The sequence below is a fragment of the Oreochromis aureus genome, linkage group 7, assembly GCF_013358895.1.
Source record: "Oreochromis aureus strain Israel breed Guangdong linkage group 7, ZZ_aureus, whole genome shotgun sequence".
Taxonomy (NCBI): domain Eukaryota; kingdom Metazoa; phylum Chordata; class Actinopteri; order Cichliformes; family Cichlidae; genus Oreochromis; species Oreochromis aureus.
In genome coordinates, this window is record NC_052948.1 from 51634431 (window position 1) to 51647026 (window position 12596).

General features: G+C 38.9%; 1 protein-coding gene across 2 annotated transcripts in view; it reads right to left on the reverse strand.

The window, feature by feature from the left end:
• Positions 1-2081: 2081 nt before the first annotated feature.
• The window catches only part of fcho2 (FCH and mu domain containing endocytic adaptor 2), a 47753-nt gene continuing 37238 nt past the window's right edge, over positions 2082-12596 (reverse strand). The window contains exons 18-27 of one of the 2 annotated variants that reach the window (XM_031734599.2): positions 10535-10650; positions 10319-10442; positions 9759-9818; positions 9144-9255; positions 6808-6963; positions 5948-6080; positions 5380-5579; positions 4920-4984; positions 4635-4799; positions 2082-4556 (exon numbers count right to left, since the gene is read on the reverse strand). In XM_031734599.2, coding sequence (XP_031590459.1) covers positions 4534-4556; positions 4635-4799; positions 4920-4984; positions 5380-5579; positions 5948-6080; positions 6808-6963; positions 9144-9255; positions 9759-9818; positions 10319-10442; positions 10535-10650 — 1154 coding nt within the window. In that variant the 3' untranslated portion in view covers positions 2082-4533. The remainder of the gene's footprint in view (positions 4557-4634; positions 4800-4919; positions 4985-5379; positions 5580-5947; positions 6081-6807; positions 6964-9143; positions 9256-9758; positions 9819-10318; positions 10443-10534; positions 10651-12596) is intronic. The other variant, XM_031734600.2, reaches the window with a different exon arrangement.

A 12596-nucleotide genomic window follows, 5' to 3' on the forward strand; every position in this document is an offset into this window, starting at 1 on the left:
TATGTACTTGCATGCAACCAAAGCCTGTTCCAACTGTCAGTAGCACTTGGACTACACGTGCACTGCAAAGGCAAACCAGAAAGCTTCAGGTAAAGTTTCATGTAACAAAATGTCAACATAGCTTATTCATATCTATTTCTGGAGATTTGCCATAAACAATTGCTGAACGGGATGGTGCCCACTTTTCACTCAAAGCTGGAGTGCCTTTTATTTTGCACATTTTAAACTTCAATACAATTTCAATAAGTCACTTAAAAAAAAGACCAAAAAAAGCGATTGAGTCAGCCTCACACTGATGTGCCAAGGCATGCAGTCTCTGGCACAGGCTGGCTTCCTTTTTCATGGGGTTGCCACAAACAGGCAATTTTTTTTTCTCCCTGAAGACATCAAGCCTTTCCCAAGTGATCTCCCACTCACATTATTAGTCTTCCTACCTGTTACAGCCCACACACCCACACACATTGATCCACTGATCCTCTCTTGCTGTACACATTGTCTGGCCACACACAAGAGTCTACATATGGACCAACACACTTTTTGGATATAATTTCAGATCACATATCTCACTTTGGCCTTTCAGAAAATAACATCATACACAAGAGACCCTAAGATCTTTTCCTCTGTGTCTGAGTGAGGCGGACAGGGGGAAGCAGAGTGAACACTGATGGCTCGCACATGTGGCTGTGAAACAGGCAGCTCAGAGGCTGTATTTCAAACAGCAAGGAGGAGGTCTTCAGGCAGAGAGACACAAGGGATGACTGAGTGTGTAAATACGCACAAGGTGTTGATGTAGTGTCGAGTGTGTGCGCACAGTCATGCCTGCATCCTTCTAAGCACTGCATGAGGAAGCACTAACGCGTGTAACCGGGTCCTTTATCTCATGCTCATGTTGCATCCTGATAGTTTTAATATAAACTTTTTGACATGGATTTTGGTTTTTCTCTTGCAGTGCTAGACAGATGGGGTAGGGGTTGCAGGCTTTACAGAGCCATTTCAGTCAAAGACTACCTCCTCCCCCCGGGCACTGTATTTATCAGTTCAAGTCAATTCAGTGTGATTTTCACATCTTTCAGCCTTCATACTGAGCTCAAATTTCCACTAAAGCACACCCATCTGTCTCAGCACCGAAGAATAAAATGTTCACAGGAGGTTTGCTTATTACTGTGAGAACAGATCATACTCGTCTCAAAAGAGGTGTTTCTATTTGGCATTAAAATGGGATTTTTCGATAGTTTAATGGTTTGACATTGTACAGTAGTGAAGTTGCAGTAATTATCTACAGTAAGTATATTTGCCAAATAGAGGCATGCAAATGTAAACATAAGATTATCAAGATTTTCTGTTTTAATTCCAGGAGTTTATCAGTACTGAATTACATTTTTTATATTTATACACACACACATATATACATATATATATATCTATATATATATATAGATATATATATATGCATTTTATAATTAACAAACAAAAATAATTTTCAAATAACAGTACATTTCTAATACTTGACTGCATTCATTGCAGTCAATGACTACGCAAGCCTAGAAAGAAGACCCAACCGGTCGCATCAGATGGCCCCGCCCCTCCCTCAGCCTGGTTCTGCCGGAGGTTTCTTCCTGTTAAAAGGGAGTTTTTCCTTCTCACTTTCGCCAAAGTGCTTGCTCATAGGTGGTCATATGATTGTTGGGTATATATCTGTATATATTATTGTAGGTTCTACCTTACAATTTAAAGCGCCTTGAGGGGGCTGTTGTGATTTGGCGCTATATAAATAAAATTGAATTGAAATTGAATTGAATAGAATCTTTTAACATCACCAAATGCTGCATTTCCTCCCTGAAGATGTTCTGTCAAGACTTTGGTCAGATTGAACAGCACAATCTGCCTCATGAGGCATCGATGGACTGAACCACTTTATATCTTATCCCTGACAAATACCAACGCATGACAATAATTTTAAAAAAAGGAGAGTAAAAATAACTAAAACTAAGTATGCTAACTAAATGCATTGCAAAACCCTACATTCATGCTCACGTGTCAGTTTGAGTAAATACAATAATCAAGAAGTCGCACGGGACACATTTAAAGTAGTCATTTTCATATATTTGTATATGTTCATATATTATACATTTAATACAGGCACAATAAGAAATCATAAAATAGAGACAAAAAGTGGCAGAAATATTGGTAAAAACATATGAGAATCATTTACACAATCTTGCTCTTTTTAAACTCTGTCTAATACAACAAATAAAGAAAAAGAGTGGAAAGTGACCATAAAAGGAGCTTTGTAGGTACAATTTGAGTGTTGTAGGGACAGCAAGAACCAGCTTGCTGACACTGAATGCAGAATCTCCCTGCTCTTGTTTTTTTTTTTTAAAACCAATCATACAACAAATTCAGAGGGAACACAGTGTGACACATGTGATAGTACAATTTCAGGACTTTGTGTAAACTCATTTTAAATGCCTTCAAAATATTTGGCTTATTAAAGAGTCAGGTACAAAATTTATTTCTACAAATACTTAAATGAATGTTTTCCTAATCTATTTAGGAAGTTAATATTAAAGGCATTAAGAGTCAAAAGTTAAAAAAAAGATGATTACATGAATCACCCTGGCCAGATATGATGACTGAAATAAAAGAATCCTTCTATTTCTACAAGTTTTCAAGCAAGACACTTGAATCAAGTATCATCATGAGCCTAAATCACCTGTAAACCAGTCAAAATCTACAATGAGCCCAGTTCCTTAGCACTGAGGACACAGTCGTATCCGAGAGGTCAGCTGGCCACGTGTTGCACAGTGTATCAAACTCCTCTCATTAGGGGTTTCAGCAATTTTCAATCACAGCTTTCAGGCAACTTATCATTCATCTCTCCAAACATATCACATTCCAACACATCAACCAAATTCAGGACCATGCCAAGGATGAGGTCGATAGGGGAGGGGGGAAAAACAAGAAGAACAAAAGGCAAAATATTCAGTTAAGAAGTAAAACAGCCTCTACAGCACTATCCCTCCATTAGTAAAAGACAAGAATGAAGCACCGAGAGTCAGTTGTGGCCATTTCCCCACACATCCACGTGTTGTTCACAGCTACAAGAGGCTGTACTTTTCCCCCAGCTTACTGTGGGTGAGAAGCAGGACAGGCCAGCGATGTAAGACAGAGGCAACGGCAGTGCTGTGTGACAGTATCACTGGATTACTTGGTATTAAGTAATCACAATAAGGCATTTCAATCATTAATTTGGCCTCAAGGTGCTACTTTTCACCAACATCGTCTGCTGCGTGGCGAGAGTAAGAGAGTCCATCAGATGAGCTTCAAAGGCTAAAAATTGATAAAAGAGCACAATGATTAAACTCAGTCCAGATGATCATTCGTTTCTGGAAGACACGTTACAAAACGGAGACGTTTTCCCTTCGATATCCAAATAAAAGAGTAAAAAAACAAACAAAGACACAGATGGCACATTGTTGGTGCTATTCTCAATGACTGTGCTGTTGCATACAAAACAGAACAGATAAAAGTTAGATTCAGGCACATTTCAATATTAACACAGAAGTATGTTAAAAAATAAATCACTGACGGCTCTTACAAAAGCCGCCAACTTCAATTTGGAGAAATGTCCCTTGATTTTTTTTATATATCTATCTATATATAGATAGATATATAAAACATATGACTTTTGACACAATGTTTTACAGTCAATTAAAAGGCTTAAAAAACACAAGGCATGACTAAAAGGGGGGTTTACAAAGTAAAAAGTTCAATTTTTTTAAATGACCACACTGATACCGATAAGGGTGATTGTTCAAAAGGACTCTGTGGTATTCAACCACAGAGAAATGCAGCTTCAAACCCCAAACACTAACAGAAATTTTTTGCCTGTTGTTCCACAGTATAAGAGGAGGCACTGAGGTCAGATCATTATTGGTTTTGCTTCTTTTTTTTGCATTTTCCGAAAGCAAGATATTTTATAAAGATTAAGCCTGTGCTGCAAGTCTGCGAGTTCTGTTTAAAGACAGATTTTACCTTCATTGCACCAGTTAAAAAAAAAAAAAAGTGAAAGTGAAGAAGCTGATTTGTGAGCCGAGTCAAAGGTGGTCGAGCAGAATATTCAGCATTATTATTTACAGTTTGGACAGAGAAAGAGAGAAATTGTTTTCTTTTATATTCCTTACAAGTTCTTGGAAATTGTATATAAGAGCAAAAAGAGCATCTGAAAGATTGTTAGTGCACTTTTTTCTGTTTTTTATGATTTCAAATACAACATAGAGCCATAAACTGTTTCTGACTATACAAAAAAGGATTTGATCGGAAAGCATTATTAGACTTATCTACACATTTCCTGAAATCTCATCTTAGTTTTCTTTTCTTTTTAACAGTGTTCAATACTCAGTGCTGTTTTGTTTTGTAGTGAGAGTCTCGCTTCCTTGGTGTGACAACTGATCCAGAGGTTCAGGGGGCCTTTGCGAGTGAGTCGGCAGGTTTTGCTCTTGGGTTTCTTGGCGAACGCGATGATGGGTCACCTCAGCAATCTGCCATATAACGCCCTGAAGACAAAAGATGTGAAATTTAAGTCATTAAATAGTGCCACCTAGTACATGTAGACCATCAAGCTTTCTACACACCTGTGGCAAATCTCTTCTTGCTGAGGGAAAGTCTGTATCCGGCCCCCTGCAGCTCCATGTCCACACCTGACAGGGTGCTCCCCTCATTCATAAACTGCACTGCCAGAGTGGAGGGGTGCGATGGGCCATTTGACAGTTCAAACTTGGCCCTCAGGGACCCGGCACCTGAGGTTAAACACAAACGAGTAGGCTCACCTACAAGGAACCGATCCAGTACTTGCTGCAGGATTTTGCACAAACGTTGATGTCAAACACATTTATAAATACGAATAAAAGATTTCTTACCATCATTTTCAGACTTTTCTGAGATGTCAGTCAGCCTCCACAGACACTTACTCTGCTCCGAATTCCTAAAATACAAATATATACAAATATTTTATACAAATCAAACTATTGCATATATTTGTACATTGTTTGTCGACTTTTAATGTGTGCATGCTACCTTGATTTAGTTTGTGGACGCTCTACGTTTCTTACACATATTATTTTCACAGACAATGCAAATTTTTAATCTTCTAATCATCTATATTGATGATTTATCGTTAATTTTACAGTAATATTTATATTATTTTGATGTGACAAAATATCAGATCTGACCATTCATGTAAGACTTCTGTGCCATTGCATGACAAAAGTGCCACAACGGTGGCAGTATCATAGCAACAACAGGAGAGGGGGGGGTGCAAGTCAATCAATACTGCTGGCCCATAATAATTCCATGTTGCTCTCCTGCACTACGTCTCACCATATGGAGTTAGGCAGAGACTGCATGTTGGTGACTCCTCCATCAACAGGCACTAAGATCTGTACGTTGGTGAGTGGACTGGGTGAGTCCATGGACTCTGGGTTGTAGCGGTAGTCTATCCGCAGGTCTGTTGTACTTGGTGTACATTTCCAGTATACGGCCAGGTTTAGCGGGGTGGAATGGATCCCATCAGACATCACCTGGACACATCAATAAAGAATAAGTATCAATCTTTTCACAATATTACGTCTCTGTGTGTTATCCATTTGTTGGACTGCTATGTTGGATGTATGATCATGCTAGTTTTTAAGGAAGTGTTTTTCAAAAGGCCTTATTTATTGGTATGCAATGTTTTATGACCACAGTAACCCACACCAGCACGTCCCATAACATTAAAATACCGACAGGTTCAGTGGACTAACACTGATCATGTCGTGATCACGCAATGCTCTGCTGATAAACGCTGGATCCTGCAGTCTTTTTCTTCCCTTTCAGAAAGAAAAGTCTTAGCCTGAAATACAATTATTTTATCTGGTTTATTTTTTTGATGCAGTTCTGGCTGACTGACCTGGTATTTCAGGATGTCTACATTATAGTAGGAAGCTGAAGGACTCTGTTCTGAGGCTTTTCTGAGGTAGGATGTCAGTGCTTGCATGTTAAACCAGAAGTCCTTGGAATCTGAGTCACTTTGAGAGGGATCACTAGAAAAAAGCCAAACAGTCAGAAAGATGAATACACACACATACACACACAAGTAATAACAATCACAGGCTCAATTATTCATTGAGCTTCTTGGCTTTGTGTGTAGAGCTCCAATAGCTTGGAAAAAATGACTCTGTTATATCCAACCAGCTACTAAATCATGAATTCCATTTGATTCAATTAGTCCTGCCATGTGGTCTGAGGACAACCGAGAGGAACCAGAGCGGGAAATATTCAAATAAACAGAAAAAAGATGTGGTTCTTCATTACTTTTCGGGAACAAGGCACTTTTAAAATAGAGGCAACTAATTTGGTACCTTATTGAAGCTTAATTAAAAAGTTTTGCCTGAGACTGAAGAAGTAAGATGTGGAATAAGATGTTGAACAAATAAAGTGTTGAATGAAGCACTGTCTGTGGACTTTTTTTTTTTTGTCCTTTGCCATTTAAGGCATCTTTTTGAAGAGACACGGGCTGCTGAGAACCTGGCTGTTAACGTCTGGTGGAAAATACTTCCCTGACAGCTTAATGCTAGGTTCATGTCAGATTACTAATTGAATTTCCTCTCACTGACGCAGACTGCATTTCTGTGATTCTCGCTCATATCACTGAGTCCAAGGTCCTCTTTCACTCCATCACTGTCAAGTTATCGACTCAACAGCTCAGCTAAGATAGTTAATTATAAAGCAAAACAAAACCTTGTTGTTAGCTTTTTCTCGATACCTCACCTGTATAATAGCTGTTGGTTGGGTAGGATCTGCTCCAGCCTGCTGGTGTTCTTCAGCTTGAAGGTGAGGACGGCTGGGGAGGGATTGGAAGTAAACACCTTGATGATGCCCATTGGAAACGACAGTGTCATGTCTCCTGTGATCTTCACAATGCACCTGTAGAAAACCACCAATGGTTTAGCATGTTAAGCTGAAGTAGACTTTTTCCCAAAGTGCACAACAGTCCCATGTAAAACCAGTAGGACCAACATGGCTCCTAACATTTTTCATCAAATACTTCTATTGTCTGCTACTGTGTCAGACATATATTCGCTTTTTTTAGGCTAGTACTCCATTTAAGAGTTATTCATTTAATTATTTTAATCTAACAACTTGTTTTGTAATGGTAGTCTTACTTTTAATTTAATTAATTAAGTCATTTTATTCATAATTTCAGCTAGCTAATTTACATTGTTTAACCATTAGGTTTAGCAAACTGTTTAATTTGTACACTTAGCTAACCATTTAAATGTTAACCACATTTAATTTTTTTTGTTTTTTGGATTTTTGTTTGAAAAATCTAAAAAAACTAATGTACTCAATTTCATATATTAAAATTTAAGCTAGCTATTAAATCACCACCCACTGTGGTGACCCTTTGCAACAATGGAGCAGCTGAAAAAGTAGCTTTTTATCCATCAAGTTTAACTAACAATATATTCTTTTTGGTGGCTTCAGTGAGGTTTTTGCTGTCAGAGACTGACTGCAAAAGTCTGTCACCAAACAAATGCGGCCGACAGCAATCACTCTCAGAAAAACTGTCAAAGGTTTGCTAATAATTGCAGTCTATCGATTTAATAAACACTTACAGACTGCCGACATGTTACATTGGAATCAGTATGCAGTAATGACTGCAACTCAATAAAGGGACTCAATTAGTTGCCAAATGGTTAAATTCTGGCTCTATTCCTACAGAAGGGCAAAGCTGCCAAAAAGCCATGTCATTTTGCAGTGAAAATGCACATCAAAATGTCAATATTTGCAGAGGAATTTGTTTCATATCTGTGAAAGCAACTATTGGCTAACAATTAAAAGGTTGGCTAAATTCTTTGTGAACTATTTACATCGTTCATTCAGATTTTCTCCACTACATCATTACATCCTCCTAAATAATTCTTCTTGGCCACTACTATTTATTGCTCATCCATTACTGTTAGTTACTATTACTGTTTTTGCTTAGTTCTTTAAATAAATCCACAAAAATGGACCGCACATCACTGCAAACAGATAATGATTTATACAACCATCACCAACACGCCATCATGACAATTATCATTTTAACTTTCTAGTACATGGCATTACAGACAGCCCAAAATGATTTACAAGCTGTGTAGAAGTCCTTGAGGAACATCATCTTTAATACCGATTTCATCTGTTAGTCTTTTTGAATATTCTACAAGTCACCAAAAAGCTAGAAAACTGAAAAACGAGCAGCCCCCTGGTTTTGTACACCAGCCAAAGATTTTCTATTTGTTTTACTCTAATAATATAAAATTTAAAGATACACCTTTGAGAACCTGGAATTAGAGAATGTATTCAAACATCTAATCATTTCTTTAATACAAAAAAAATCTATGACAAATTGGGTCTAATTGCAGGTGATTCTTTAGCACCAGTAATTCATGTTTTAAATAACCACAATAACTAAAGCTCTATCAAAGACAGGAATAGCTTGCAAACATTTTTTGTGTAAAACCATGTCACAGCTTGGTAAAAAAAAATTTTTTTCTCTTACTGTATATTCTTGTTGGAGATTTGTGTTTCAGAAATTCTATATACTTTGAGGCTCTAATGTAGAGCCAGTGTAGGGGTGAGAGGTGTATACTTTCAGCAGAAGTCTGGCCTAAGTTGTGGTGGTAATGGCCCACAGTAGGTCTCAACCTTGCACTCCATCTCTGCTGCATTGCTTATGAAATGTTCCATTTGCTAATCCCTGCAAAAATAAGCCTTCTGCACAGCAGCAATTTAACAGCAGTTAACCAATAAAAGGCTGTATGTTTTCTCTGCCCCAGACTATAATCTGCTCCACGGAGGTTATCCACTCTGAAAGAATGGTGTCAGACTAACGCAAAACATTCCACACATGCAGAGCCAACGGGAGATAACACTCAGTCCAAAGGCTCATGGAGTGTGTACTGCACATTTGGCTAGGGACAACCACGTATACCACTGTGTACTGTATAACTCACAGCACCAACTTGAACATGTTATTGTTCAACTTCAAATAAAAACAATGTCTGTATGAGCGCAGGTCCAAGTCCGGGTCTTGGAGCAGTAGGAGGTCATGTGAGACTCACTTAGTGGGATCAGCTCCTTTGAAGTAAGCATTAACTGATTCTGTGAAGGCCACAGCAATGGGCAAAGCATCTTGGGATCCCAGGGTCACAGGGCTGGGACCGCGAGACGTCCCTGAGAACGAGAAAGGCACAGAGTTAGAGGTCTGTTGACTCAGCTGCAGATCAGACTTTCACAAGAGTCCCAAAACTCACATCAGAATTAGGAATTTTTGATCATGCAAAGGTGCACTATAAAATTATTGCATTTCATGAGGTCAGCCATCATACACTGCAAATCAGTATATTTTGTTATTTTTCAATAAGAGGATGGGAGATTTTTTAGATGCTTGTGCTGCTTAAGTTAAATTACTATAAGTAGTAAGTACTATTAGGCAGTCAGGACAATCTTAGACATTCCTCACTATATCATTTTAACAAACAAATATTTATCAGGTTAGGAGCTGCTCCTCACAAATGTGAGAATCAGGCTTAAAATGTCAAAAACAAAACTCACAAACAAGACAGAAAACTGCAACCACGGCAAAGCAAGAGATTGGACTGTCCATCCATCCGGCCCATTCAGCAGACTGGTGTTAGTTTTAGCTAAGAGCCCGCAAATATGAACTTCAACCATACCTGCTGGAGTTTCACACCGCTTCTCAAAGGTAGGCAGCTTCGCTATGAACATATCATCCTCTTTATGCCGAATTAAAGGCATAAAAGAGGGAAAAGAGGAGATACACAAAATCCAGAGAGAAGAAATGTGAGGAAGTGATGCAGAGCACAGTTCCTATATATGTGATGATGATGGCAGGTGAGCCCTGAGCTGATCAGTCTGATATAACTGCATATAAAGATGATAAAAGTCAGTGAAATGCATGTAGAGTAAACCCACAGTGGTAGGAGGCAAGAAAAGAAAGGAAGACTCACTTTGGTTTAGTGGAAAGAAAGGAGAGAGGGAGAGCAACTCTGGCTCTGGGGAGGAGAGGGGGAGAGCAAAGGTGTGCTCAGCTCCTGTAAGGAGAGGAGTGAATGAAGGAAAGCGAGGGCGGGGGTGGGGGGGTGACAGTGTACACTGTACTGCAAAGACAAAAGAATGTGACAGACTGGTGAGGAGCTGAAGAAAAGGAGGATAAAAGAAAAAGTATTACAAGAAAGAGCCTTTAAATAGGTGTATACTGAGGGAGCGTTCCTACCGACAGTGGGGGTGTTGCCAGCACTGAGTGAGGCGTTGGAAGACAAAGAGGAAGAGCTCTCTGCCCGGGCGAGGGGTGCAGTCGGAGTAGGGCTAGACGCTTTAGGTGGACTGAATGGCCGTACCTGCGTTAAAGGGATTCAGATAGATTGCTATTAGAATATATGGACATAATTTAAACAGCAATAAATGTATGCAACACATATGTTTCCTTTACAATTTCATTGATTCCTGTGAGTTTTCCAGCTGGGAGTTTGGGCCTGGAGGAAGGTCGTGGAGGAGGCACCAAAGCTCCAGGTGCCAGAGGGGTTGTAGGTCGGTTTGGTACTGACACTAAACACAGAAACACATGTTTGTTCTGGTCAGTGCTATTTAAACTGCATGAAAACTGGGTATGAAAAAAAACATCTTTATATTGCGTGAAATCCATATAGTTAGATACAGCAAACTCATGCAGCATGACCATTTTTTTTTTTTTTTTTTTTTTTACACACACACAACAGCAAAAAAATTAAACATTAAAATTAAATACCAAAAACAACAGAAAACAAGTAAAAGACATTCCAAAATAAGTGGCACAAAAATAAACCCAAAGACAAACAAGCAAACTGAGTCATGAGTTACACAAAATAACACAAAAACAACAGAAAACATTTGCAAATAACATGTAACCTCCACGCTTAATCATAAAATAAATGCACCAAAAATAAAATCTTACAGTTAAATGAAAAGAAAATATCAAAATAATCCAGCAAACCTCAGGCAAAAGGCAGCAGTTTCTAGCAGCAGTTACCATTGAATATTTTGCTTGTTGGAGCTGCGGCCCTATCTGTAACCCCAGAGAAGACATCAGTGAACGAGAGGCTGCTGTCATCTCGGCTGCTCGCTGCTTTGTAGAAGGCATCAGCAGACTCATCGGACAGGAAGTGACCTGACCTACTGGAACCTGACTGTGGTTTTTGAAGCTCCTTCACAGATGACCCAGAGCCCTGACAGCGAGATGGAGGTGGAGCAAAATTATCACTGAAGGCAATCCACTGGCTCTGGGCCCAGGAAACAGAGGAGAAGGTGTCGGCGCTCTTTGGAGGGCTGGGTGTGTCTGAGTTTTTGATGGGGTCGACTGGCTCAGTTGGCCGGGTGATGGGGGCGCTCTGGGCCCTCGCCGGTACGGGCTTAAGTGCTTGAAAAGGGTTTTCTGGTGAATCCCAGGGAGAGGACGTAGATGACGAGAAAGAGGAAACATCTTTGGACTGCTGGCTCTCTGCCAAGGGAGGAGTGCGCTCCCGTTGCGGCACTGTCTCAGCTGAAGGGGGCAACGTGATTGACAGTGGGAGGGTAAACATGACAAATGCAAAGTGGTTGGGTTTAGATGGACAGACAGCAGATATACTCTAATACACAGTTAACAGTAATAAACTGCCTCAAACTGAAATATTTTAACATAATGTATAATATTAAATGTTAACAGGTATTTGTATTATTTTCCTTACAGTTAGAAATAATGTGAGAACAGGACACACACACACACACACAAAAACATACCAGCATGAATTAGTATGGGTTCAAAGTAGCATCAAGTCAATCAGCTGAGAATGGGGACATCTATGCATTGCAATCTAAACAATAACTTAAAATTGAGCAAATTTAAAAAGTTTTTTTTAACCGTCTTTTATGTCGACTGACTAATCAGACACACTGAGCATATCATTAGTTCACGTTAGAGATGGCACGATACCACTTTTTTATGTCCGATACCGATACCGATATCATAAATTTGGATATCTGCCGATACCGATATTAATCCGATATAGTGTTTTTTTAATCAATAAAACTGTTTTTTTAATATCTTGCTGCATTTTGTATAAGTTCATACTCAAGTTTAAATAAACAACAACACTAAAGCTATTCTGTTATACCTGTATGTAAAAAATACACTGCACCCAAAATATTTCATAGTTCAGCAACACTGATCAATCTAATAAACTTAAACCTACTCCATCCTCCCTATTCTGGTATTTTAAAGAGTACTTAGCAGAAATATTAAGCAACCTAACTAATAGGGTTGTAAACTCCCAGCAAAAAAAAATAGGAACCACCCCACCCTCCACCTGATAATGCTTAATCAACGTAATCAACTTTAATTTGATGCAGTGTGAAAAAAATGCACAGAATTAAATTATTTTTCAAGAATAATTAAATAGATTCAACATCTTTCTTCAACAGAATTGCAGACTGCACAGACGGTACCTTCCCAAAGGAAAAAGTACTATAGCTTACTA